At 37.9% G+C, this 23,344-nt stretch overlaps 2 protein-coding genes across 4 annotated transcripts; both read left to right on the forward strand.

Moving 5' to 3' along the window:
- Positions 1-1,900: 1,900 nt before the first annotated feature.
- On the forward strand, positions 1,901-3,409 carry LOC107750519 (transcription initiation factor IIA subunit 2). Its single transcript, XM_016565935.1, has 4 exons — positions 1,901-2,122; positions 2,719-2,823; positions 2,932-3,058; positions 3,153-3,409. The coding sequence occupies exons 1-4, from the start codon at positions 2,051-2,053 to the stop codon at positions 3,176-3,178; spliced, it is 330 nt and encodes a 109-aa protein (XP_016421421.1). The 5' UTR covers positions 1,901-2,050; the 3' UTR covers positions 3,179-3,409.
- Positions 3,410-4,246: 837 nt separating this feature from the next.
- Positions 4,247-22,858, forward strand: LOC107750517 (transient receptor potential cation channel subfamily M member 1-like). Of its 3 annotated transcripts, XM_016565929.1 has the most exons (27): positions 4,247-4,444; positions 7,520-7,596; positions 8,164-8,362; positions 8,512-8,725; positions 8,930-9,054; positions 9,173-9,344; positions 10,411-10,585; positions 10,844-10,967; positions 12,890-12,962; positions 13,137-13,237; positions 13,403-13,576; positions 13,743-13,877; positions 14,221-14,271; positions 14,565-14,705; positions 15,169-15,198; positions 15,353-15,645; positions 15,953-16,181; positions 16,273-16,404; positions 16,685-16,822; positions 16,927-17,055; positions 17,140-17,391; positions 17,502-17,676; positions 18,888-18,908; positions 19,011-19,155; positions 19,293-19,495; positions 19,583-19,715; positions 21,535-22,858. In XM_016565929.1, exons 1-27 carry the CDS (start codon positions 4,355-4,357, stop codon positions 22,751-22,753), a joined length of 4,950 nt encoding a protein of 1,649 aa, XP_016421415.1. In that variant the 5' UTR covers positions 4,247-4,354; the 3' UTR covers positions 22,754-22,858. The 3 variants fall into 3 exon arrangements, with proteins under 3 accessions (XP_016421415.1, XP_016421416.1, XP_016421418.1); XM_016565930.1 differs by lacking the exon at positions 18,888-18,908 and having other exon boundaries at positions 17,502-17,694; XM_016565932.1 differs by lacking the exon at positions 18,888-18,908.
- Positions 22,859-23,344: the final 486 nt, after the last annotated feature.

Below are 23,344 nucleotides of genomic sequence, written 5' to 3' on the forward strand. Positions count from 1 at the left end.
CATTTTTTCATCTATTTACCAGGTGCCTTATTTGCATTCTCTTAAAAATGAAATCATTACAAGGATGTGTCATTTCAAATATCTCTATAAACACTTCCATTCATTATCAACATCAGTTTATTAAGCTAAAGCGCAGCGAGTATTTGACCAAATTTCTTCCAAACTATGATTTATCAGTGGTTTTCTCTGTGTAGATGCTTATTCCAGCATCTGCTGGCATCTTCATTTGTCTGTGTAAAGTGTTACTAATGAAGAGCTGTATTTAGGCTCAGCTTCTGCTTTTGCTTGGATTGAACCCTAAACCCCTAACCCTATGTCTTCGATGAATTGAGTTAATTAACTTGAAATGATTTATTAAAACTTTAAACTTGAATTACAAAGCTGAAATGTGCAGATATTACAGATATGAAGTTATATATTTGAAGTGTTAAAAAACATGCATCATACTGAGTTTAATTTCATAGTTTATTTTAATTCATTGAGAAGTCATTACAATTCATTAAGAATTGTAGATTGCCCACAGATGATCCTCAGAATATTTGACCGCTCATGGAAGTCATGAATTATTTCCACTACAGTGTCATTTCCACCACATCTCAGATGTGTTTTGACACTTTAAACATTTTTAAATGAAATGGGTGACTCCTTTGTGCTGCTTAGACAAACTTATATAAAGCTAACATTTTATGTATACTTAATACAAATAGGCCTACATTATATTGTCAAAACCTTTGTTTCCATAATTTACAAAATTACATCTTGGTTTTAATTGATAAATTACTTAATAAATTGCCTATATAGCCTCATATTTTACCTCAGTCATGCTTTTCATTGCCATTGTTATCTACTTAACGTGGTAAACAAGTAGAGTGTTGCTAAAAAACATTATGAAGATTACAACATGATATAAAAAAAATCAAAGAGAGCTTTATTTGTGACCTTTTTAAAAGTAAGAAAACCTCAAATTTGTTTTAATAAAATGGGAAATAGAAGCGTCCATATGAAGTGTCCAAAAAAACGATGAAAATTAATTCAGAAACATACAGTTTACAGCATGTTACAAAGGAACAAATAAGGGACGTTCATGAGATTATACGGGTAATGGCTGGATTTGTCATCTGCTGCCATCTACTGGCATTTTGAGAAAATGCCAAGTCTCCGTGCCAAAATCATTATTTTCTCCCTCACTTAACATGGACGGGAAATAAAGAGTTGTAAGAAATAAGGATGGATATTGTTAATGTGACTAACAGTCACACATATCTCTTCATTGTACTTAAATATGAGGTTCCATGTGTGCCAAAAATGAACCGACTCTTTTGTGCTTTGTACTAGGCTATGGCAAGCCGATTTATTTTAAAATAATCCCAATGTTACTCGTCGTAATTGCATTTTTACTAGTAACAATTAAATTAGAGAGCTCTCTTGTTGTATTTATAACTAGTTAAATAGATTTAGAGAGCTCTCTAATTGGCATTGTTACTAGTAAGAATTTAATTGTTGAGCTCTCTAATTGAATTGTAACTTGTAAAAATGCAATTACGACGAGTAACGCTTGGAATATAATTTAAGATAAAACGGCTTGCCATACTAGGCTACACATTTGTCCTTTTATCTGAACAAGTAGGCAACGACTATAGACAAAAACAAATACAAAGCACAAAGCAGTCGGTTAATTTTTTGGCACAAATGTAACCACATACTTAAAGTTTATGGAAGGATGTCTAATGAAAAACAACTATAGCAAAAAGGAAAAACAACAACAAAAAACTAACAAAAAAAACAAAGCATTGTCATATATATGTTATGTTTAGAATATTAATTTTCGTTTTTCATGTTAAAGAGGAACTGTACGAACTCCTAGATTATTTGTATCCTCCTACCTTCATGATCGGGGATTTTATGTCCCTCGCGAGTTTCCGTAGCGCAATCGGTCTAAATTTGGATTTTGAGGAAGTGCTCGACCAGCGGGCAAATCACAAAACATCAGTGAAGATCCTACGGTTATTTTAAACAGAACAGCGTACAGCGGTCGTACTGAAAATACACTATGGCATATCAACTCTACAGAAACACGACACTCGGGAACAGTCTACAGGAGAGTCTTGATGAACTTATTCAGGTAAGAGTGTTAAATCAAAGTGAAGTTATCTAGCTTGATTGCTAGCCAGCGCAGATAAATACAGATAACGACATAATAACGACTACTGCACATCTAGTCATCTACCTTCGGTGGTTTATATATCATATCTTAGTGCCAAATCCTATGACTCATCGTGGTTAGTGATGTGTCGGTTTATTAAAGTTAAATGAGTGTTAGCTAACGACAGCTGCGTTTGCAATTGAGCTGCTCTTTATCAGAATAAGTTATGCATTAACTTAGCTGCCCTAGTGAGAGACAAATGAACTGTTTTAGTGTTGCTTAGATGTTTACATTAATTTCTTTTCACATTACCGCAGATTTGGATCATAACAGTCATACCTGTCTGTGTTTCATAATAACAATCATGCAGGCAGATGTACATGCTTATGTCTAATAATATTAACTCTGATTTAAGATGGACTTCCTGAATCAGTCCTCTCAAGACACCAGAAACCCTATTAGTGTTTAATCAAAATAAAAACACAGTGAAGCTTAATAGTGTGTTAAATTATTTGAATTGAATTCATTATCTTATTAACGGAACACTTTCAACTGTATTTTCTGTCTTTCCACAGACTCAACAGATCACACCACAATTAGCCCTCCAAGTCCTTTTACAGTTTGATAAAGCTATCAACACAGCACTGGCCAACCGGGTCCGCAACAGGGTCAATTTTAGGGTAAGTTAATGCTCTACAATAACCTTAAGGTAGAAGTTTAAATTTTGTCTGCTTATGCAGACATAGCTGTGACACACTAAAAATCACTGCTCTTTGTTTTATTCACAGGGGTCTCTGAACACATACAGATTCTGCGATAACGTCTGGACGTTTGTTTTAAATGACGTTGAGTTCCGGGAGGTGACGGATCTGGTCAAGGTGGACAAAGTAAAAATTGTAGCATGTGATGGCAAAAGTAAGACATTTGGTTCACTTTGCTGATGTTCTATATTTTCATACTTATAGTGTTGTGATGCAGTCGTCCTTATTAAACCCTTTCTCTGTTATAGACACTGGGTCTAATGCAGCTGAGTGAAACCAAGGTGGAGAGAGAGAGCGAAAGAGAAGTGAACTGAATTCGCTGGCTGATGGGGAGGATGAAAAGAATTGAAGACGAGGCACACAGCGGTGGGGACTGTGTATATATTATTTATTGCAAGAAACAGTTCTCCAGCCTTCATACATCAACCTGCTTAGTGGAGGACTGACAAACGTATGGAGCACACAAGGCCTTGGATGTCACATGAAATTTTTCTTTTTATAAATAAATATATATAATTTTCATAGAAATGCCAATGCTTTTCAGTTTGTTACTATTTAGCTTATTCTCTAATAAACTTGTTTTAAATAGTTTTTGGCTTCTTTTGTTTTGAAGAATTTTTTTTCCATGGGCTTTTTCCTTCAAATGAACAGGATAATACAACATGCGCACCGCTGAATGTGCACCAGCTGACTGGTCATGTCTTTAAATGTTTTTGCAGAGTTTAATTATTAGCTCTCACCTGTAACCTTAAATGTATCAAAACCATCAACTTAAGATGAACCGTGTAAAGTTCGCTCGCAATTCAGTGATTCTGAAACATTAAATCAGGCAGGAATGCTATCAGAAGTGTAATTTGAAGAATTAATGCCTTTCTTTATTCCTTCCATTGTGTATCAGTTGCAGGAGCAGAACAAATAGGTGTTGGCTGCATTTTCATTTCGAGCCAAACTATTTTATATTTTATAATCTTGAGTTTTTAACTGATGATGATGAGAAAAATTGTTTTGATAACAGATTGTTTTGTGATCCCATCACCTGAACATTGGTACATGAGTGATTATGCTGCACTCTCCTATTCACAGCTAAGCCCTGCATTTCGATTTCTTAATACTTCCCAAGTCATGACCTAACCATGCGTTTTTTTATTTAGCATTAGAGCCATTTTTGTTCGACTTTTACCCAGATTTACCTTCAATCACCATTTAATAAATCTCCTGCATTAAAGAGCATCACTCATAGGGCAACTCCATTAAGCCTGATTACACACACACACACAGTAGTCAGGGAAGGGGGTCTTTGTGTCAGCGTCATACTATTTGCATCTCACTGTGTCTGGCTGTGGAATGCTGGAGTTGGACATCACTCTGTTCAGCTGTTGGTCATTTTGTGTGCTGGTCACAGAGACTGTAAGCCTGGATGGTGATGGCTGGACTGTAGGATCTCATAAAAATGGATAACAGGGGCTTTGGAGGGAAAAAGGGCAAAGAGGGGTCTTTTAAGCATGCATCTATTAAACGCACATCCTCTGGCTCTCGGAAGGTAAGAGACCTAAACAAGCTTTGAATCCCTCCCCCCCCTTATCATTCCTACTGCAACTGACTGGGTTATCTTGAGTCGGTGAAGAAACAAGCCTGTATCGAATTATGGTTGGGAACAGAGCCATCTAAGAAATCTGGGCCCTTATTTAAGAAATCTAGAAATGGTTGTGAGCCCCTAGAATCGTTCCCACCTTTCACCTGTCTGACTATGCCTCCGCTTTGGGATGGCTAATTAACTGAAGTGATGTTAACATACTCAATTCATGCTGAATTTGTTTAGGATTGGGAATGTTTGAGGTTTGACTGATTTTTGCAGTTGCATGTTTTGGTTGCATGTTGCAGGCTTGTTGTATAATGTTAAAGGGGTCATATGATGCTTTTTTAAAGATCATTATTTTGGGGGTCTCTGTTGGTTAACTTTTTATATCGGCAGTGATTTTGTCCATGTGTGTAAACTTATTTGGTGAATGCATTGATTCCAGTGATGGTCTTGATTTCTGAGTGTTCACTTACACATGTGCACACGTACAAAACCTGTTTTCAGCATTGTCCTCTAATCTCTGATAATGACCCAGTAAAGAGCACTGGCCTGGGTAGCTTAAACCCCTGTTCTCTCTAAGTCTCAATCTTATGTGATTAATGCAGAGTTGTGTGAAACGAGTCCAAACACAAGTGGACAAAACACACTTAGTGGGCTTACAATGGACCTGAAATCATTTCAAATCAGCTTGTATTTTCAAGGGAATGGAAAGTGGTATACTGGAGTTCATGAAAATTCAAGGTTGCATGAAAAAATTCAGCAATGTCATGATTCACTTGACCTTCCAACTCTGTAAACTGTCTGTTCCATTCTTGTCTAGGTACAAGCTGACAAACAGCATTTTTCTTTATCAAATTCATACATGCTTATAATCAGCGTTCACAGCTGGACATGTTCTGTAACAATGTTTGTTAATTCAATGTTCACAAAAAAGGCACTTTTAATCATCCATAATAATGTTAGAATATAATAACTATATAATAAATATAATAATCACATTATTTGGGGGAATCATAATGAGTGGATGGGAATGGCTTGTCAATTCTGAATAAAGACCCCAAATATCTTTTACAAAATACATTGGAACTGAATCCTGTTGCATTGTAGAATGTTTACTGTATTATCTTTCTTTCTTGTAAACAGTGTGGAAACATTAGTCTTCGTTTCCTATTGGCAGACAAGAGTTGATTTGCTCTTTGCTTGATTTGCTTAGATGAGGATTATCTGAGTTGAGCTTCTCACAGAGCTCCTTTATGTAGCTGCTCACGGGGTAGACATGTGTTAATGTGAGAGCTTTGAGGGACTAAATTGTAATTATGGATCAGTGGGAGCAGATTTTTCTGGTTTACTCTTTCTGTTTAATTTAGTCAGTCTTTATCAGGAAGCTAGAGACAATATTGGCTATGTGGCTATTATATGTATATGAAGGCTTTTTAAGGTATTAGGTAATTTCTACTCCAAAAAAATATATTTTATTTTTACAGTCTTTTGTTTTACTCCGTCAACTAAAATATATAATATTTTTTGCCTAATATCATATAAATATTCAAAAAAAACATTTGCCTAAAAGACAGTTCCCAAAAATATTGTTTGTGCAGCTTCAGAGAGTGGTTTGTGTGAGTGTGCAGCTTCACTTTCCACATGGGAAATTCCACGTGTTTCTATGACTAAACCCTTTAGGATTTGGGAGAAATTAAGCTCTGAAATGCCCAAATCCAAAGATGTCAAAAGCTGTCGACAGATGTCTAAACACAAATCTCATATGTACTTGGGACAGAGCCAGATTATGTTTCAGCAATACTGCTCTTTGTGCATGAGAGCACTTGTGCTTAATTTGATTTCTGTGCAGGGAGGCTTTTTAATATGGCACTGCTACAGCAACAGGCAGTTTTATAGAACACCTTTCTGAAAAAGGTAAAGACGCGTCTACTGTCTCCAACATAAATCCTAAATTATTGACAGGACTTTAGTAAGAACTTGAGGCACCTGTATCTTTCATTTGATTCCTATCCCTCCCAGTTAACCTCAACAAACAGTATTAAGAAGAGGTGTGGAGGGGCTAATGGGAGAGATTAGCATGTTGACCAATGAGGCAGATTAGAGAGCCCCTGGTCTCAGAGTAGGCTTTAGTTTGTGGTGTTCCGGTGGATTGGTCATGAGGTTCCAGCAGGATTATCTTCAGTGGTCATGGGACTCTGAGACTGAGGTCCAGCACACGTGGTCCAGACCTCTGCTCCATAAATGAAGACCACAGGCAGTTGAAGGCAGGCTGGAGGAAGACTTCATGACAAGCCTGCCATTATGCAAGCCTTTTGTCTTTCTCTTTATTTTCAAGGGTAAGTGCCTGTCTAGCAAGTCAGTTTGAGCTCAAGAGATAATGTTAAGGATGGTATATACCTCAGATATTTATTGGTGGATTATTGTAAGCTAGATCCTAAATCTAGCAGGATTTCTTGCTTTTTTAGGAATTTTCCTTTCTAGTGATGTGTTTGGCTTGCTATTGGAGCATTGAAGGTCAGGCGTATTTCTGTAAATACTCTTGTGTTTCACAAATAACATTAAGCTGATTGTTTTATATTACTGATTGTCATATATTGTTGTCTTAAATACAAGTGCAAGTAAAATTCTTAACAAATATATGAATAGAAAGTAAACAACTGTGACTGTGCATTGACCTAGAAGGGTTCAGTTGTTTTCATAATTTTAATATGTCTAAAGTGGTTTCATTTACCCAGAGTGCTTTACGGCTGTTGTGAAATCCCTGAACACACACATTCATACTTGTGCACTGTATATATAGATAACCTATATATAATCACAATTATTCTTACAGTTTGTGCTGTTTTCATTGTTTTCCACATTGTTAGTCAGAAACAATTTGATAAACAGATAAGCTGCAGAACAGCTTGTTCTTTTTTTTTAGCTACTGAGAAATTAAAGTAATGCATTACAAAAGAGATTTAGGAAATGTTTTGACATTCCACTTGAAATGACAGTGAATGAGTGAACTAAATTCTCCTGTTTTGTGTCTTGCAGTTTCAGAGGGCATGGATTGAAAGGTCATTTCTAAAAAGGGAGTGCATTCACATATTCCCCAGCAAAGAGCCCAGCAAGTTAGTAACAGTGTTGTTAACTAAAACTACAACCAAAACTATTAAAAATATTTTTTGTTAATTGAAATAAAATACAAACATTAAATGAAAATTGTAATATTTTACAAAATTAGAAATATTGCATTGGCAGCTTATAGAAACAAAATAAGTCCAAGTTGAAATGCCAAAATTGCTAAATAAAATAAATGAAAGCCAAACAGAATTATTTAAGAAATGTTTAAAAAACAAAAAACTAATAAAAATTATAAAAGCACAGCAAAATTAGTAAAACTAGGCTAATATGAAAATGGAAACTAAAATAAAAACACTGGTCAGTAATATTTTTATCTCACTGTAATTTGAGAAAAGATCAACTGGATGATTTATTCATTTACAAAGTACTTTTAGACTAACTTATTAATACAGTTAATACAATACAACAAAAAACTTAGTGCAACATGATAGTTCTAAATCCATAAACATGCTTGTCCATTCGGCACTCAAGAGAAGTTATATAAACTTGTAGAAATTAATGAGGTATGCTTTTACGGTTAATATTGACTTTTTCCTTTTTGATAACTATTGTAGGTGTTGTTGCGGTCAGCTGGTAAACCAACATGTGGCTATTCTTCTTGGCTCCACCAATAAGAGTGCAGAGGAAGGCCAGGGGGTGCAGACCGAGCCTCCACAAGAGAAATGGTCGGTTGCTAAGCACACACAAGCCACGCCCACTGACGCATACGGCATCATTGAATTCCAGGGAGGAGGTCATGTGAACAAGGCCATGGTATTTTTCAGAGAACCATGTGATTCATTTGTTTTTCATTGCACAAAAATGTGCTCAAACACTTTGGGAGTCATCCGAAAATTTGTCCTGAACATTTGATCCCCTAAAGTCATATCATTTTCTCTCCTCTCTTCCTTGTTTATCATCAGTATATCCGTGTGTCCTATGATACCAAGCCTGATAACCTTCTGCATCTGATGGTGAAAGACTGGCAGCTGGAGCTGCCCACCCTGCTGATCTCTGTACATGGAGGCCTGCAGAACTTCGACTTGCAGCCCAAACTCAAGCAAGTGTTTGGAAAGGGCCTGATAAAAGCAGCAGTTACCACTGGGGCCTGGATCTTCACTGGGGGAGTTAGTACAGGTGGGTGTTTGACAACACAGAGAAGTGTGGCATGAAAATAAGGACAGGTCATGGTGTGACCTAACCGACATCAATTAAATGGTCATCTGTTTCTCTTTCAGATACTGAATCATCTGCTTTCCTGTTGAGCGAGAAACTGCCAATGACTCCATCACATGACACACTAATAATTCCACGTTTGTTCCTTCTTGTCACATTACACAGGAGTGATTCGGCATGTGGGAGATGCGCTGAAAGACCACTCCTCCAAATCCCGTGGGAAGGTATGCGCCATCGGAATTGCACCATGGGGTATTGTGGAAAATAAAGAGGATCTGATCGGACGAGACGTAAGCCATTCGTGTCATTGCACAGGAATGCATGTACTCGTGTTTAATCAGCATAAGTGAATGTTTGAGGTTTTTGGGCAATGTATCACCACTGTGTCTGTGTTTTTTCTTTGACCAGGTGACACGACCCTACCAAACCATGTCCAACCCTCTCAGCAAACTTTCTGTGCTTAACAACAGCCATTCCCACTTCATTCTGGCTGACAATGGCACTCACGGAAAGTATGGCGCGGAGGTCCGACTGCGCAGGCAGCTGGAGAAACACATCTCTCTGCAAAAGATCAACACACGTAAGTCAACTTTTAGTAGTTAAGTCAGCTTTTTGAAGAAAGTTCAACAATTTTAATGAATCCATCAAGTCAAAAGGGAATAAAACACTGTCAAAACACTGTTGGAGTCCATGAATGTTGGTCTAGTGATGGAATGCCCAGTGTGTGACCTCCTGGATTTCCCTTTGTCATCCTATGCCTAGAGTTCCTGATGAGGCTGGGACAGCAAAGGGAGATCCAGACGTCATCCCATACTGCAGTCAAAACAACCATCTTAATCATGCTCAAAAGCATCTTTTCATGTCTAATCGCTGCTTATTTTGTGTATATTTGTACACGAGTGCATTGTAAAAAAAATCCGTAAAATTTACGGTAGAAAACCGGCAGCTGTGGTTGCCGGAATTTTACCGTAAAAAATACGGTAGCAACGTTTTAGGTTTTACGGTTTTAACTTAAATTTACAGTTAAATACCGTAATTTCATTAACTGATAAAATTTTATTATATACCAACCTATTGAAGTACTAAAATCTGTTTTGTACCTTTGTAATACACTGATAACCACCAAATGCAGGAGGTGATGAGAAAGTCACATGATGAAACAAAGCCCATTAAAAGCAGCTTTTAAATAATAACATATATAGAAGGTGCACAGTGTCATTCACACAAACACCAAACACCATCATGGTAACACACATGAAACTGAAATAATGCAATAAACATTCAACAACATTAGGTGTAACACACAACCCTAATATACAAAACTGATAAAAGAAAAAACTAAAAAGAAACATAGTTATTTCAACAAAAAAACATCAAATTTGAAATGTAACGCAGGGAATTCTGGGAATGTCAATTTACGGTTATTCAATGAAAATTATACGGTCTTTTTCACTTCCAAATACGGTATACTACCGTAAAATTAATGTCCAATACATGTAATGTCCAATACAGTTTTTCACCGTATATAGTAGGGGAATTTACCGTTAACCATTTAACAGGATTTTACTGTAGCATTTTTACAGTCTTTTACGGTTAAATTAACGGTCATTTTTTACAGTGTGTGCTTTATGTTTGTGTTTGTACAGGTCTGGGTCATGGGGTCCCTTTGGTGTGTCTGATTCTTGAAGGAGGGCCGAATGTAATCTCCATTGTGTTGGAGAGTCTGCGTGAGGAACCTCCTGTACCTGTGGTTGTGTGCGACGGCAGCGGCCGAGCATCGGATATCATTTCATTCGCTCACAAGTACTCGGAGGAGGATGGGTGAGGAAAATGTTGATGATGATTCAGTGATTATTAATGAATTTTAAAGGTGCAGTTCTGCAAGTGCTTTTTTCTGAGGTAAATTGACTGCATAACAGGAGAAAAAGTACGTTTTTACTGATTATTATTATTATATTATTGTGCTGTTGAAAAAAAAACACATTTGTGACATTAAAGTTCCCTGAACACTGAACCTCTTTGGTCTCACTGTTTCTAAAAGCTCCTTCTCTTGGTCTCCATTACCTTGTTCTGGTGCAGGTTGGTTAATGATAGTGTTAGAGACCAGCTTTTAGTAACCATACAGAAGACATTCAACTACAACCGGAATCAGGCACAGCAGATTTATCTCATGGTGATGGAGTGCATGAAGAAAAGAGAGCTGGTGAGTAAAATAAAGGATGGGATGTCAAGAAAACAGATTAAAGACAACTTTGTTCAAGATTTTTGCCATAATATAAAACAAACTGTATTTATGAGCAACATTCTGTTTTATATTGTGTTATATTTCACAGATATGATAATAAACATGACTGTTATTCATTTGGCCTCATTTGCCTTTTTCATATCAGACATTGTTCTTTTTATTTTCTTATTTTTATTTTTTTGCTATTTTTTCCTATGTTGTAATTTCAAACCACCCAGCTCACAGTTTTCCATCGTATTTCCCTGTCATCCCATTGAGTGCTTTTGTCCTTCATGAAAATATAGACATGAGGTTTAAAATGATTTCCATAACCCGGGGACGCTGAGGCAGGTTCCTCAAAACCATGCGAAGAACACATGATTTACAGTAGCTATGGGAAACTTAGAAAACAGATATCAGTAAACATGTTTGTGCATCTTGGCTTTTTCTGGGTAGCAATTTGTGATGTCTCAGATCGTACTTTTTTGAAGTTTAAGATATTAAATTCATCCAAAAAAGCCTTACTGTTGCTGTGAATGTGTTATCTTTAGGAGCCTTGTAAAAAGTTTGCATAATGTAATATATAAATGCATTTTTTAAACACAATGCATTAGTACTCACTGCCAGGGCCGTTTTAACCATTGGGCTAGGCGGGGCTGAAGCCCCGGGGCCCGAGCAAGGAGGGGGCCCGTGATTGGCTGTGGAGTAGATTGACTGGAGCGCCGATCGCCAAAGCCACCACGCCCCCCACTTATTAGCGCTGTTATTTAGTTGAGCTTTCCCGTAAATTCCATTCATTACCATTTGAGGTTGAAACGTAAAGTTTGAATTTGGTTTACCCCTCCCCCCTTCCTCCCGCATTAACCACTCACATTTTCTATTTTCCCGGGAGGGAGGGACTTAACACATACCAACCAATGAAAATAAAGGAAACCTAACTCGCTCGTTAATACCACCTTTTTCACATGTGTATAGCAATCAAACCTGACATAACATCGCGCTCTTAAAGGGGCATATGCACATTTAGCTTACATCAATATAATGATGTATAATTCACTCACCTTTTAGCGCTGTATTAGAGCAAAACAAAAAGAATTACTAAATGAATAGAAATAAACCCAATACCTGCGTGTTTATATTCAGACTATTTTAGACTTGTTCGGGTAGGTATCGCTGCGGAGTAGCCCAGTACCTGCGTGATTCGTCATAGACATAAACAGAGAGAAGTAGCTCCGGCTACAATGTTCTTCCGCAAGACGCACGCAATTCTGTTTATTAACCGCTAGAGCGCCAAACGTTACGGACTGCAGCTTTAAGTACTGTGACTATGTAGGTCGATTTGTGCTTGTCCTTCATAGAGTTACACTACTTCTCAGTGGTTTGGGGTCAGTAAGATTTTTTTTAAATGCAAGAATGCATTAAAATGCTAAAAAGTGGCAATAAGGACTTTACAAAAGATTTCTATTTAAAATTAAAAATGCTGTTTTTTTTAAACATCCTATTTATCAAAAAAAAAAAAAACAGAAAAAAAATGTATTTCAGTTTCCACAAAAATGTTAAGCAGCATAACTGTTTTCAACACTGATAATAATAAGAGATTATTATGATTTCTGAAGGATCATATGACTGGAGTAAAAGCCTTCAGCACTGCCATCACAGGAATAAATGCCTTTTGAAAATCCTTTCAAAAACGATATTACATTGTAGTAATACTTCACAATATTACTGCTTTTACTGTATTTTTGATCAAATAAATGCAGCCTTGGTCAACATAAGAAACTTCTTTCAAAAGAAAGAACTTACTGTCCACAAACTTTTGAACAGTAGTGTATAATGTAGTGTATAAAAGAAGTATGTTATTGCATGCATTCCACACAGTTTTACGTTTTGTGCTGTAACAGATCACAGTGTTCCGCACGGCCTCAGAGGGTCAGCAGGATATTGAGATGGCCATCTTAACTGCCCTGCTGAAAGGTGAACTCTTGTTCAGACCACACGTCACACAGTATACAATAGGACCAGTTCTGAAAATTGAAATGTAACATTTCTGAAAAGTACATTGTTTGTATCAAAATATAAATATTTCTTTCAAAAATATTTCTTTCTTTCTTTCTATCTTATTCCATTAACAATCTTTGGGTGTGTCAGGCACAAATGCCTCAGCTCCAGACCAGCTGAGTTTAGCTTTGGCCTGGAACCGTGTGGATATTGCTCGCAGTCAAATCTTCATCAATGGACAACACTGGCCTGTAGGTGAAGGGTTAATGGAAACATAGCACACAGATTGCCTTGAGACTCAGTATTCATATATGTATATATGTATATACACATACATACATCCATACATATATTATAGTATTTGTATTCAGTATTATAAAGTTATTGAATACATATTTACATGTCTATATCATCAGCCTGCTGGGTCCCTGCCCACCTCATCCACGAGCCAGCAGGATAAACCAAAGAGCCCTATCACCACCCGTGCCAGCAAGCGTAAACCTGCCAGGCCCAAGAAGGGCAAAGGTGCCAAATCCAAACCTGAGCCTCCAGAGGAGACAGATCCTAGAAAACTAGAGCTGCTTAACTGGGTAAGGTTCATTCTTTAGTAATATTGTGTTAGTGAGCATTTGCTTTACTCACCACTGAATTAATTAATTATTCAGAATAAAGTAATTCTGTCTATATATGTGTGTATGTTCTTGTTGGTCAATTAAATTTAATGTGTGCATGTGTGTGTGTTGATGTGTAAAATAGGTTAATTCTCTGGAACAGGCAATGATGGACGCACTCGTGCTTGACAGAGTGGATTTTGTGAAGCTCCTTATTGAAAATGGCGTCAACATCCACCATTTCCTGACAATCCCGCGACTGGAAGAGCTCTATAACACAGTTGGCACACAATAATATATTTATGGAATATTAGAGGGTCACGTAGCCACTCTCTGTTTTATCATTTAATGTTTTAATGATACAACCAATAACAAATATGACCCACATATCCAGTTATTAGAGCTTTCACTGCTGTTCACTTCTCTCTTTCCATGCATTATGGTTTGAAAATGTCATTTGTGTTTTTAGTATTATCCATTATCATATCATACAATGTAATCTGTTGATGAGGAGAAAGCACTTAGCCCACAAACATCTGTGTGTTTTACAGAAGATGAAGCCTAATGGGCTTTTCCCTGAATTGTGTATATGGTTTTATGTGTTTTTATTTTTTTTTATTCAGAAATTAGGGCCAACCAACACATTGCATTTTGTGGTCAGAGATGTAAAAAAGGTAAAGTTCATTATTAATAATTTGTGCTATGATCTTTCTTGTCTTCGAGATTATTAAAATGTGTTAAAACACACTGTATTTTTCTGTCATTTTATTGAACAACTCCAATATTGTTCTAAAGAATAAGACTTTAATCTTCTTAGCAGTGTGTGATTGCAGTTGTGTGTTTGGATTTGTGTATGTGTGTTTTGTGTAAGAGCATTGCATAAATAGTTTTATTTCACTCTAGTTTCAGTAGTTTCAGCAGTGAAAGAATAAGTTACTTTATGGTGTTATGAAATGAATGTTTCCAGGGAAACCTACCGCCAGATTACCAGATCACTCTGATTGACATTGGCTTGGTTCTGGAGTACCTCATGGGAGGAGCGTATCGGTGTCACTATACTAGGAAAAGTTTCCGCACACTCTATAATAACCTCTATGGACTGAAGAGAGTGAGTTACCACCATCCCTTATACACTTATTCATGCATATCTGAAAATACAAAGTCTTTTTTCCCCTGCAAACACATTATACCAAACACAACTGCTTAGCTTAATAATATCATAGTGGCCAACCAAGACTTTTCCAGGGGTTGAAAAACTCCAATATTTAGAGCAGAAATATTTTACAGAACATATAGTAAAAAATATAGTAAAATATAGAAATATTTTACAGAAAAATGTCAAACAAAAAAATACTGACTTGTCAATTAATGGGCCAATTAGTTGTTCTTGCTTAGTGTATGGTCTAGCAAAAATATAGATAATTATTAATAGTAACTTGTTTCTCAGCTTCCACACTTTTGAGAAATTAAAACAGACATAAAATCGATCAACCAGTTATTTACCAATGTGTTATTAAATAATCAAATATGCTCAAACACGTCTGATTCTCTCTCTTTCTGTTCTCTTTTAGCCCAAAGCTTTGAAACTCCTGGGTATGGAGGTAAGCCACTAAAACATAAAAAAGGCAGATTTTTTGTAAGTATTCAGTATTCATATGTATACTCTCTCTCACACACACAAAGACATTTGACTGGTAGCTAAAAACTTGTAGTAGGCTATTTACAGACACAATCACTTCGTTTTGCTTTCGACAGGACGATGACCCAAGACCTAAAGGCAAAAAGAAGATGAAGAAGAGGAAAGAGGAAGAAATCGATATCGACGTTGATGACCCAGAGGTCAGTCGATTCCAGTACCCCTTCCATGAGCTGATGGTGTGGGCTGTTCTCATGAAGCGCCAGAAGATGGCGCTGTTTCTCTGGCAGAGGGGAGAAGAGGCCATGGCCAAAGCTCTGGTGGCATGTAAACTCTATAAAGCGATGGCGCACGAATCCTCACGGAGCGAACTAGTGGACGACATCTCGCAGGATCTGGACAATAATTCCAAGTGAGCATTTATTATATTATATGTCTTTACTATCACAATTGGTCAATTAATACGTCCTTGCTAAAAAGAAAAAAAAAAGTAGAGTATGACTTTCTTTAAAAACCTTACTGACCCCAAACTTCTGAACGGTAGTTGATTAATTTGTGTATTTTATGAACAATTTATGTGTTTATGTATTAATTTATTTAGGAAGGACAAAGCAGGATTAGGTTGCATGTGGCTGAATAGAATAGAACTGTTTTATTAAACTGTCAACACAACAGTGTTACTTCTCATAAAGCCTCTCTCTTCTCCTTCTCACACTAAGGGAATTTGGTCAGTTAGCGTATGAGCTGCTAGATCAGTCTTACAAGCATGATGAACAGGTGGCCATGAAGCTTTTGACCTATGAGCTGAAGAACTGGAGTAACTCCACCTGTCTGAAACTGGCTGTAGCTGCCAAACACAGAGACTTTATAGCTCACACCTGCAGCCAAATGCTGCTCACCGACATGTGGATGGGTTGCCTGCGGGTGGGCAAGAGCAATGGACTCAAGGTCTGCAATACAAAATAAACACACTACATTTATAAGTCACTGACTCTAAATATTATATATCAACATTTTTATCACTTCAAATCATTCACAGGTAATCCTTGGAATCATCTTTCCTCCAACCATTCTTCTCCTAGACTTCCGAACTGGAGATGATCTGTCTTACCAAAACTCCAAAGACAAAGAAGAGCTCAAAGACAAAGAGGATGATAACAAATCTGGCAAGGTAAAAAATATGTACATTACAAATATATTACATTGAAAAACACTTTTTATTGTAATAATGTTTCACAATATTACTGTTTTTCTGTATTTTTGATTAAATGAAAGCACTCTTGGTGAGCAAAGGGACTTCTTTCAACAACAGTAAAAAAAAAAAAAAAAATTGTACTGACCCTAAACTTTTGAATGGTAGAATACATATTCAACACTGGCTTCTTAATTTTTTTATGGACCTTTATGAGGTGAAACTGAGTAAAACTCTCAGGGTGGGTATTTATTTTCAGGATGGCACCATGAGCATGGACGGAGTGTCAAAGAAAGGTGATGAGGAAGATGGTAAAAAGAAACAGAAACGAGTGCCTGTTGGGAAGAAGATATACTCTTTCTATAACGCTCCGTTTACCAAGTTCTGGTTCAATACAGTATGTGATTATTTAAAAGCACATCAAAGTCAAAACACACCATTAATAAAAAAAATCTGTAAAATTATGTTATTAAAAAAAACAATGATTATGTATCTACTCAGACTGCCTACCTGGTATACCTGATGCTGTATAATTACATTATCTTGGTGAAAATGGAGCGATGGCCTTCACTGCAGGAATGGATCGTCATCTCCTACATCATCACTCTTGGAATAGAGAAAGTTAGACAGGTGAAGTACACAAACAAAAAATGTGTTGCTATATTGTCATATTTATGTGTTTTTTCTTCATTGGACACATGTGCTTGTGTGTAGATCCTGATGTCAGAGCCAGGAAAGCTGAAACAGAAGATAAACGTATGGCTTGAAGAGTACTGGAACATCACTGACCTGGCTGCCATCACCATGTTCCTCATGGGACTGTTACTGCGATTGCAGAATGAGCCTTACATGGGCTACGGACGCGTCATCTACTGTGTAGACATCATCTTCTGGTACATTCGTGTCCTCGACATTTTTGGAGTTAACAAGTATTTGGGACCATATGTCATGATGATTGGTAAAATGGTGAGAACTAACAGAAAAACTTATATTAATGGCTCAAAAGCTTTTGTTTTCTGTTTTCTGAAGAATTATGATATTTGTATGTGTGTGTGTGTGTGTGTGTGTGTGCGCAGATGATTGACATGCTGTACTTTGTGGTGATCATGCTGGTGGTTCTCATGAGTTTCGGCGTGTCACGTCAGGCCATCCTGCACCCGGACGAGGAGCCGACATGGCGTCTGGTGAGGAATATATTCTACATGCCCTACTGGATGATCTATGGAGAAGTGTTTGCTGACTCGATAGACCGTAAGACTAGAATTCATAGTAAGATTCTGTTTCCTGATTCATGTGTGGATGATCCGTCTCGTCTCCATTCCACCCTCTCTGTATCTGTAGAGAAACTATACAGAAAGATTTGTGTCTCATCTCCTGATCATGTGACCATTCGCCCTCTACTGAATCATGTGTGATGGACTGAGTGTGTGACAGTGCCAGTCTTTGCCTGCCCTGCTTGTGAGTTTTAGGTCTTTATGTCTTGTAGCTGTTGATTGTTGGCATTTTTCTTTCACTTTTACACTTCTGCTCTAGCCTTGTACTGCTCGCTTGGTTAAATTGTGCCTGTATAATTCTCATTTGTAAGCTGCTAAATTAATAAATGTAAATTTTAAAAAGAATAAAAAACAAGGTGAACAAATAGCTGCTACTTTAATTTTAAAATTAAAAAAAAAAAAATACTGTTTTTAATGATAATACAGTCAAAACATATATCATGATTTCAAGTCATAAATAAATTCTTCCAAAAAGCGTAAAAACGTAATACTTTAAATTCATTACCTGTTCCTCCACTGTGGAAGGTCCTGTGTGACTAAAATGTTCGTTTAAAAAGAAAAAGAATAAAAAGAAAATTGCTAGTATCTTGGCATGTAGTCCATTTTGGATACAATGCAAATGAATTTCAAGTACTGAGTATTTACTCTTTTTGGAAGAATTTAATGATAATATAGAACATCTAAAAATACATGATGGTAGTTGTACAGAAATATGTGAAAATGCAGTTATGAAAGAAAGCACAACTTATTGTGCAAGCCTACATTACCATTCAAAAGTCTAGGGTTGGTTTTTCTTTTTTTGAGTTTTATATAAGTCTCTTATATTCACCAACGCATTTCTTTGATAAAATACAGTAAAAATGGTACTGTTGTGAAATATTAGTTTAAAATTATTTTTTAAATAGAAGACTTTTGTTAGATCTTTTTGGCTTAACTGTCAGTTTTGGTCAATTTTATGCATCCTTGATTAATAAAAGTATCTTATCCAGAACTTTGAATGGTATTGTATCTTTCTTCACCTAAAATGTGAAGTGTACAAAAATCTTTAACAATGACTATTTTAAAATATCTATCTTCCCCTCCTAATGCACTATTTTGATGGCTGGCTGATTGTGAAATGATTAATATTAGTTTAGTTCTCCATAATCTTTAACTGTGCTTTTTCTCTTTCTTTTTAAATACTCATAGTCTATGCGATGGAGATTAATCGTGAGTGTAAAATTCTTCCACTAGACCCACAATTAAATGTAATTATCAAACACTATAGAATGACGTCATGGTTGCATCATAACCTCTGTAAATGTATGGCAGCACCCTGTGGTGAAAACATGTATGATGAAGATGGGAAGAAGCTCCCTCCATGTATACCTGGGGCCTGGCTCACACCTGCCATCATGGCCTGTTACTTATTGGTAGCCAACATCCTACTGGTTAACCTGCTTATTGCTGTATTCAAGTGAGTCAAAAAATAAACACAAAATGTAAGCACTGTAATGTAAAGCAATGATGAGCCATAGTACTGGAGCACAGTATTATGTTCTCATAGATTCATTATCAGCAGTACAACACTGAGAGAACTCATTGCTTTCACAGTAACACATTCTTTGAAGTGAAATCCATCTCCAACCAAGTATGGAAGTTCCAACGCTACCAGCTCATCATGACTTTTCACGACAGACCGGTGCTTCCTCCTCCCCTCATCATCTTCAGCCACATATACATTGTGTTGAAGCGCCTGTGCTGCCGCTGCAGGAAGAAACGGGAAGGGGAGCTGGATGAGAGAGACCGTGGACTGAGTTATTACTCCTATTATTCATTTTTACTGCTTCAGTGTTTCAATCTTATAGCAACCTATTTTAAAGCATATTTTTTTCTTTTTTCAGAGTTGACTCTGAGTCTGGAGGAACTGAAGAGTCTGTATGAGTTTGAGGAACAGTGTGTGGAGGAGTACTTCAGAGAGAAGGAGGACGAGGCGCAGTCTTCCAATGATGAGCGAATCCGAATTACTTCCCAGAGGTACAGGATGAAAAATAACAACTGCACCTGCAAATGTCATTTCAGGGCTCTACAATAAGGATCTTCTTTTGTGGTTCTAAATGACCATTTTTTATAGTAAGCAATGCATTTTTTTTTTCAATTTATTCATTGTTTTTTAAATAAGCTGCAAAATATATTTAGAATCTAACTCCATACATTCATAAACTGTTTTTTTTTTTAACTATTGCATGCGATGTAAAACATTACTGTCTGGTATGTAGTTTTCAACAGAATGTGTTTTTGCACTCCACTGCACTGCTTTCAAATTGATTCCCTTTGAAGTAAATATGTGGTAAATATGGTTTTCTTTGACCATTGCATCACGTCTGCTCTCTTTTGCACCGTCTCATGATGGTGTTCTAAAAATGCAGCGTTGAAGTAATGCCATGAACACGTTAGACTTTAAGCATGCCAAATTTCTACGGACACGGCAATGCTCATAATATGACATCACACTCTGCTGTTTTTTTTTTGTTTTGTTTTTTTACATAATTCAACATATAATACATTCAAAATGTAAAAATATGCAATCTACTCCACTCCAATTCTGCATATTTATAGTTAGCATAATTGAATTCAGCTAAGAGATCTCACCAATCTTCTATTGATCACACAGCTTGACGTGATGCAAAGTTGCAGGTCAAAGTTCACCAAATTTTTGGTGAAACCAAAAATTGAACCAAATCAAAGTGAACCAAAAATTGACATGAGCTTGCGTTTCCTGTGTCCTGCATTCGCGTGTGCTAGAATGGAAGTGGAATGAAAACTGTAGTCTGACTACCTTTTAAAAAATAGTCTCATCTCCAGTTTTGTTTTCCACTTGGGGTGTTAAAAAAACTCGAGCAGAAGAATTGAAAAAATGTCTTACTTGAACTTCTTTTAATGATGTTTTATTAACAAGGTTCGGGAGGAGCGTGTCAGATACTTACGCCTGTTTCACACATACTCCGTCTGCAGTGCGTATGCGGTCCGAGTGCGTTACGTATGCGGTGCAGAAGCAGCACGGACTCATTGTGCTTTCACACAGGACGCGTTTGCAGTTCGCTCCTGATCCGCGGCTGTATACCACAAACACAACATTTATCCATTATTTTGATTTCAAATCCAAACATAGTTAGCCTATACTGAAAGTGCTTTTTCGCGTGCAGTGTGAAAGCTCTAATCCGTTAACATGGGTGCGTAAAAAAAACGCAACGCACACGCACTGCAGACGGAGTATGTGTGAAACAGGCGTTAGCCTAATTAACACAGGTGGAGTGAACTCAAGTTAATCAACACCATGGTTTCAACAGAGCTCAGAGCCCTTCCCCGGACAGCACGCCAAATATGCATTACCATACTTCAGCTAATTATATGTAAGCATGAACTCGTGAAACTTAAGGGTGCTGTTTTTAGAACGCCAACATGTGTGAGACGCTGCAAAAGAATGCAGTGGAATGCAGAAATGCGTTCTGTGTGAACAGCCCCTTATGCTTTCAAGACTTTTAACAAATCCTCATCTATGTTAGCCAGCTAGATAACATTGTCTTGGTGGCAAATTAGCAGAATTTGGAACCACAATGTAGACAAAAATCACAGAAAACCAAACAATTAAGTTTAAAAAGCATACAAAATGGTGCACAGGATCAGTGAATATAAAAAGTTTAGTGGCAATGCAGCACTGGCCCGAAAAAGCTGGCGACAGTTCTGTCATCTGGTCAGAAATTCTCGCACACTTGCATCCTTATTGTTGAGCCCTACATTTAGAATAACTATTGAGGTTAAAACAAACAACAACCATTTGAAACACTTGTTGCAGAGTCGAGAACATGTCCATGCGCCTAGAGGAGGTGAATGAACGAGAGCACTCCATGAAAGCCTCCCTGCAGACAGTAGACCTGCGCTTGGCTCAGCTAGAGGAGTTCTCCGGCCGCATGATGCACGCGCTGGAGCGGCTGGCTGGCATCGACCGCTGCGAACTGGTCCGTGCTCGATCCGGTAGCTCAATGGCCGTGGACCAATCCAGCCTGCTTCGTCGCGGCAGCATCAACAGCGCCGATGGCTACAGTTTGTACCGCTGGCACCTGGATGCCGAGGACCGCGGTGAGGAGATGTCAGGGGACAGGAAGGGCCACGCAGAGAGACGCGGCAGTATTGGCAGCAGTGACCTCCTTCTAAACCCTCATCAAGGTTCTTGCTACGGACCCACACTGGACGTGGTGCCCCTCCGGCAAAGGACACGCTCCAGCTCCAGTGTGGACATCCTCATCTCTCCTTGCGAGTCACAAGACAGAGTCCAGATCTCTCAATCCCCAAAACTCACCTCCATTCAACACCCTAAAGATCCACAAGCTCTGCTAGAAGCTGGAATAGAAATAGCAGTTTCACATCCTCTGGAAAGGGCGCAGTCCCTGAGGCAGTACCCAACTGAAGCTCAAAGTAACTCACTTTCGTACGAGAACAGATCCCAAAGTGGTACTTTGTACGTCTCGATGGCACAGTCGAGGTTGTGCAGTCCAGGGAATATGTGGGCTTCGGAGCCACACGGCCTACAGGATCAAGCAAGCAGATCGCCAACGTTAGGTCGCTGGCCTCCACGCTTCGATGACAAAGTTCATCCCTCCCCTTTTGGACTTTCACCCAAGACATCTTTAGAGAAATTAATACAGAGAGAAGCCCAAGATGAAGAAGGATCTTCTAAGGAGAGCAAGTGGACAAAAACCCAACAAGGGGAAAGTGAGGAGAAGAAGAAAGACGAAGATCAGTCAGAGGCGAATAGCGAAAGTACCAAAACAGAGGGAGGAGAAGAGAAAAGAGAGGAGCTGACGGATTCAGATCACTTGTATGTTGCAGAGGACAGGATGTACCCCTCACTCAGATCTAAGAGTCTGAACACTAACCCACGAAAGGCGAAGGCTGTAGGGAGCATCCTGGCTAAACCTCGAGCAGCCAGTAGTGTGAAAGACCTGGCTGGGGCCTTTGAAGTGAACACCAATGACTACAGACCCTCTAGAGAGAGGACAGGCACACAGACATAGCGCAAGATCATCACAGTAGTGCTACATTAAAAAAGTAGATTTTCATTGTTTTCCGGTATGGAACACACTTCTAACTAACACTATAGTTATGCTTGTGAATTGACATCTTAGGGGCCGTTTACACGATAACGTTTTCAGTCAAAAACGGGAAACTTTTTATGCATTTTGCCTGTTCATTTACATGACAACGGCGTTTTGGGGACTGAAAACTCATATTTTTAGGCCATGTCTATTTTTATAAATATACATGGGTATTTTTATAAACTGAGTTTTTCCTTCTTCCGTTTTAAAAAAAATCTCCGTCCACATGAAAACGCAACTGCATGCTATGAAGCACTGTCAAGAGCATGCCAAACCAACAGGTGGCGATATAATCTCAACCGTAAAGCCATGTTGGCCAATCAGAAGCCTGAAAAAGTCTCCAGTAGGCGGCGATAACAGCGCAGGCTCTGACATCACAAGCCAAAAACTCCGGTTTCGCTGTCTACACGATAACACTGCAACCGGAGTTTTTGAAAAACTTCACCCTGGCAGGCGTTTTCAAAAATAGTCGGTTTCAGTGAACTGGTGCTGCGTTTGCGTGTGGACGAA

The sequence above is a fragment of the Sinocyclocheilus rhinocerous genome, unplaced genomic scaffold (assembly GCF_001515625.1).
Source record: "Sinocyclocheilus rhinocerous isolate Xijiao unplaced genomic scaffold, SAMN03320098_v1.1 scaffold19, whole genome shotgun sequence".
In the NCBI taxonomy this organism is placed as follows: Eukaryota; Metazoa; Chordata; class Actinopteri; order Cypriniformes; family Cyprinidae; genus Sinocyclocheilus; species Sinocyclocheilus rhinocerous.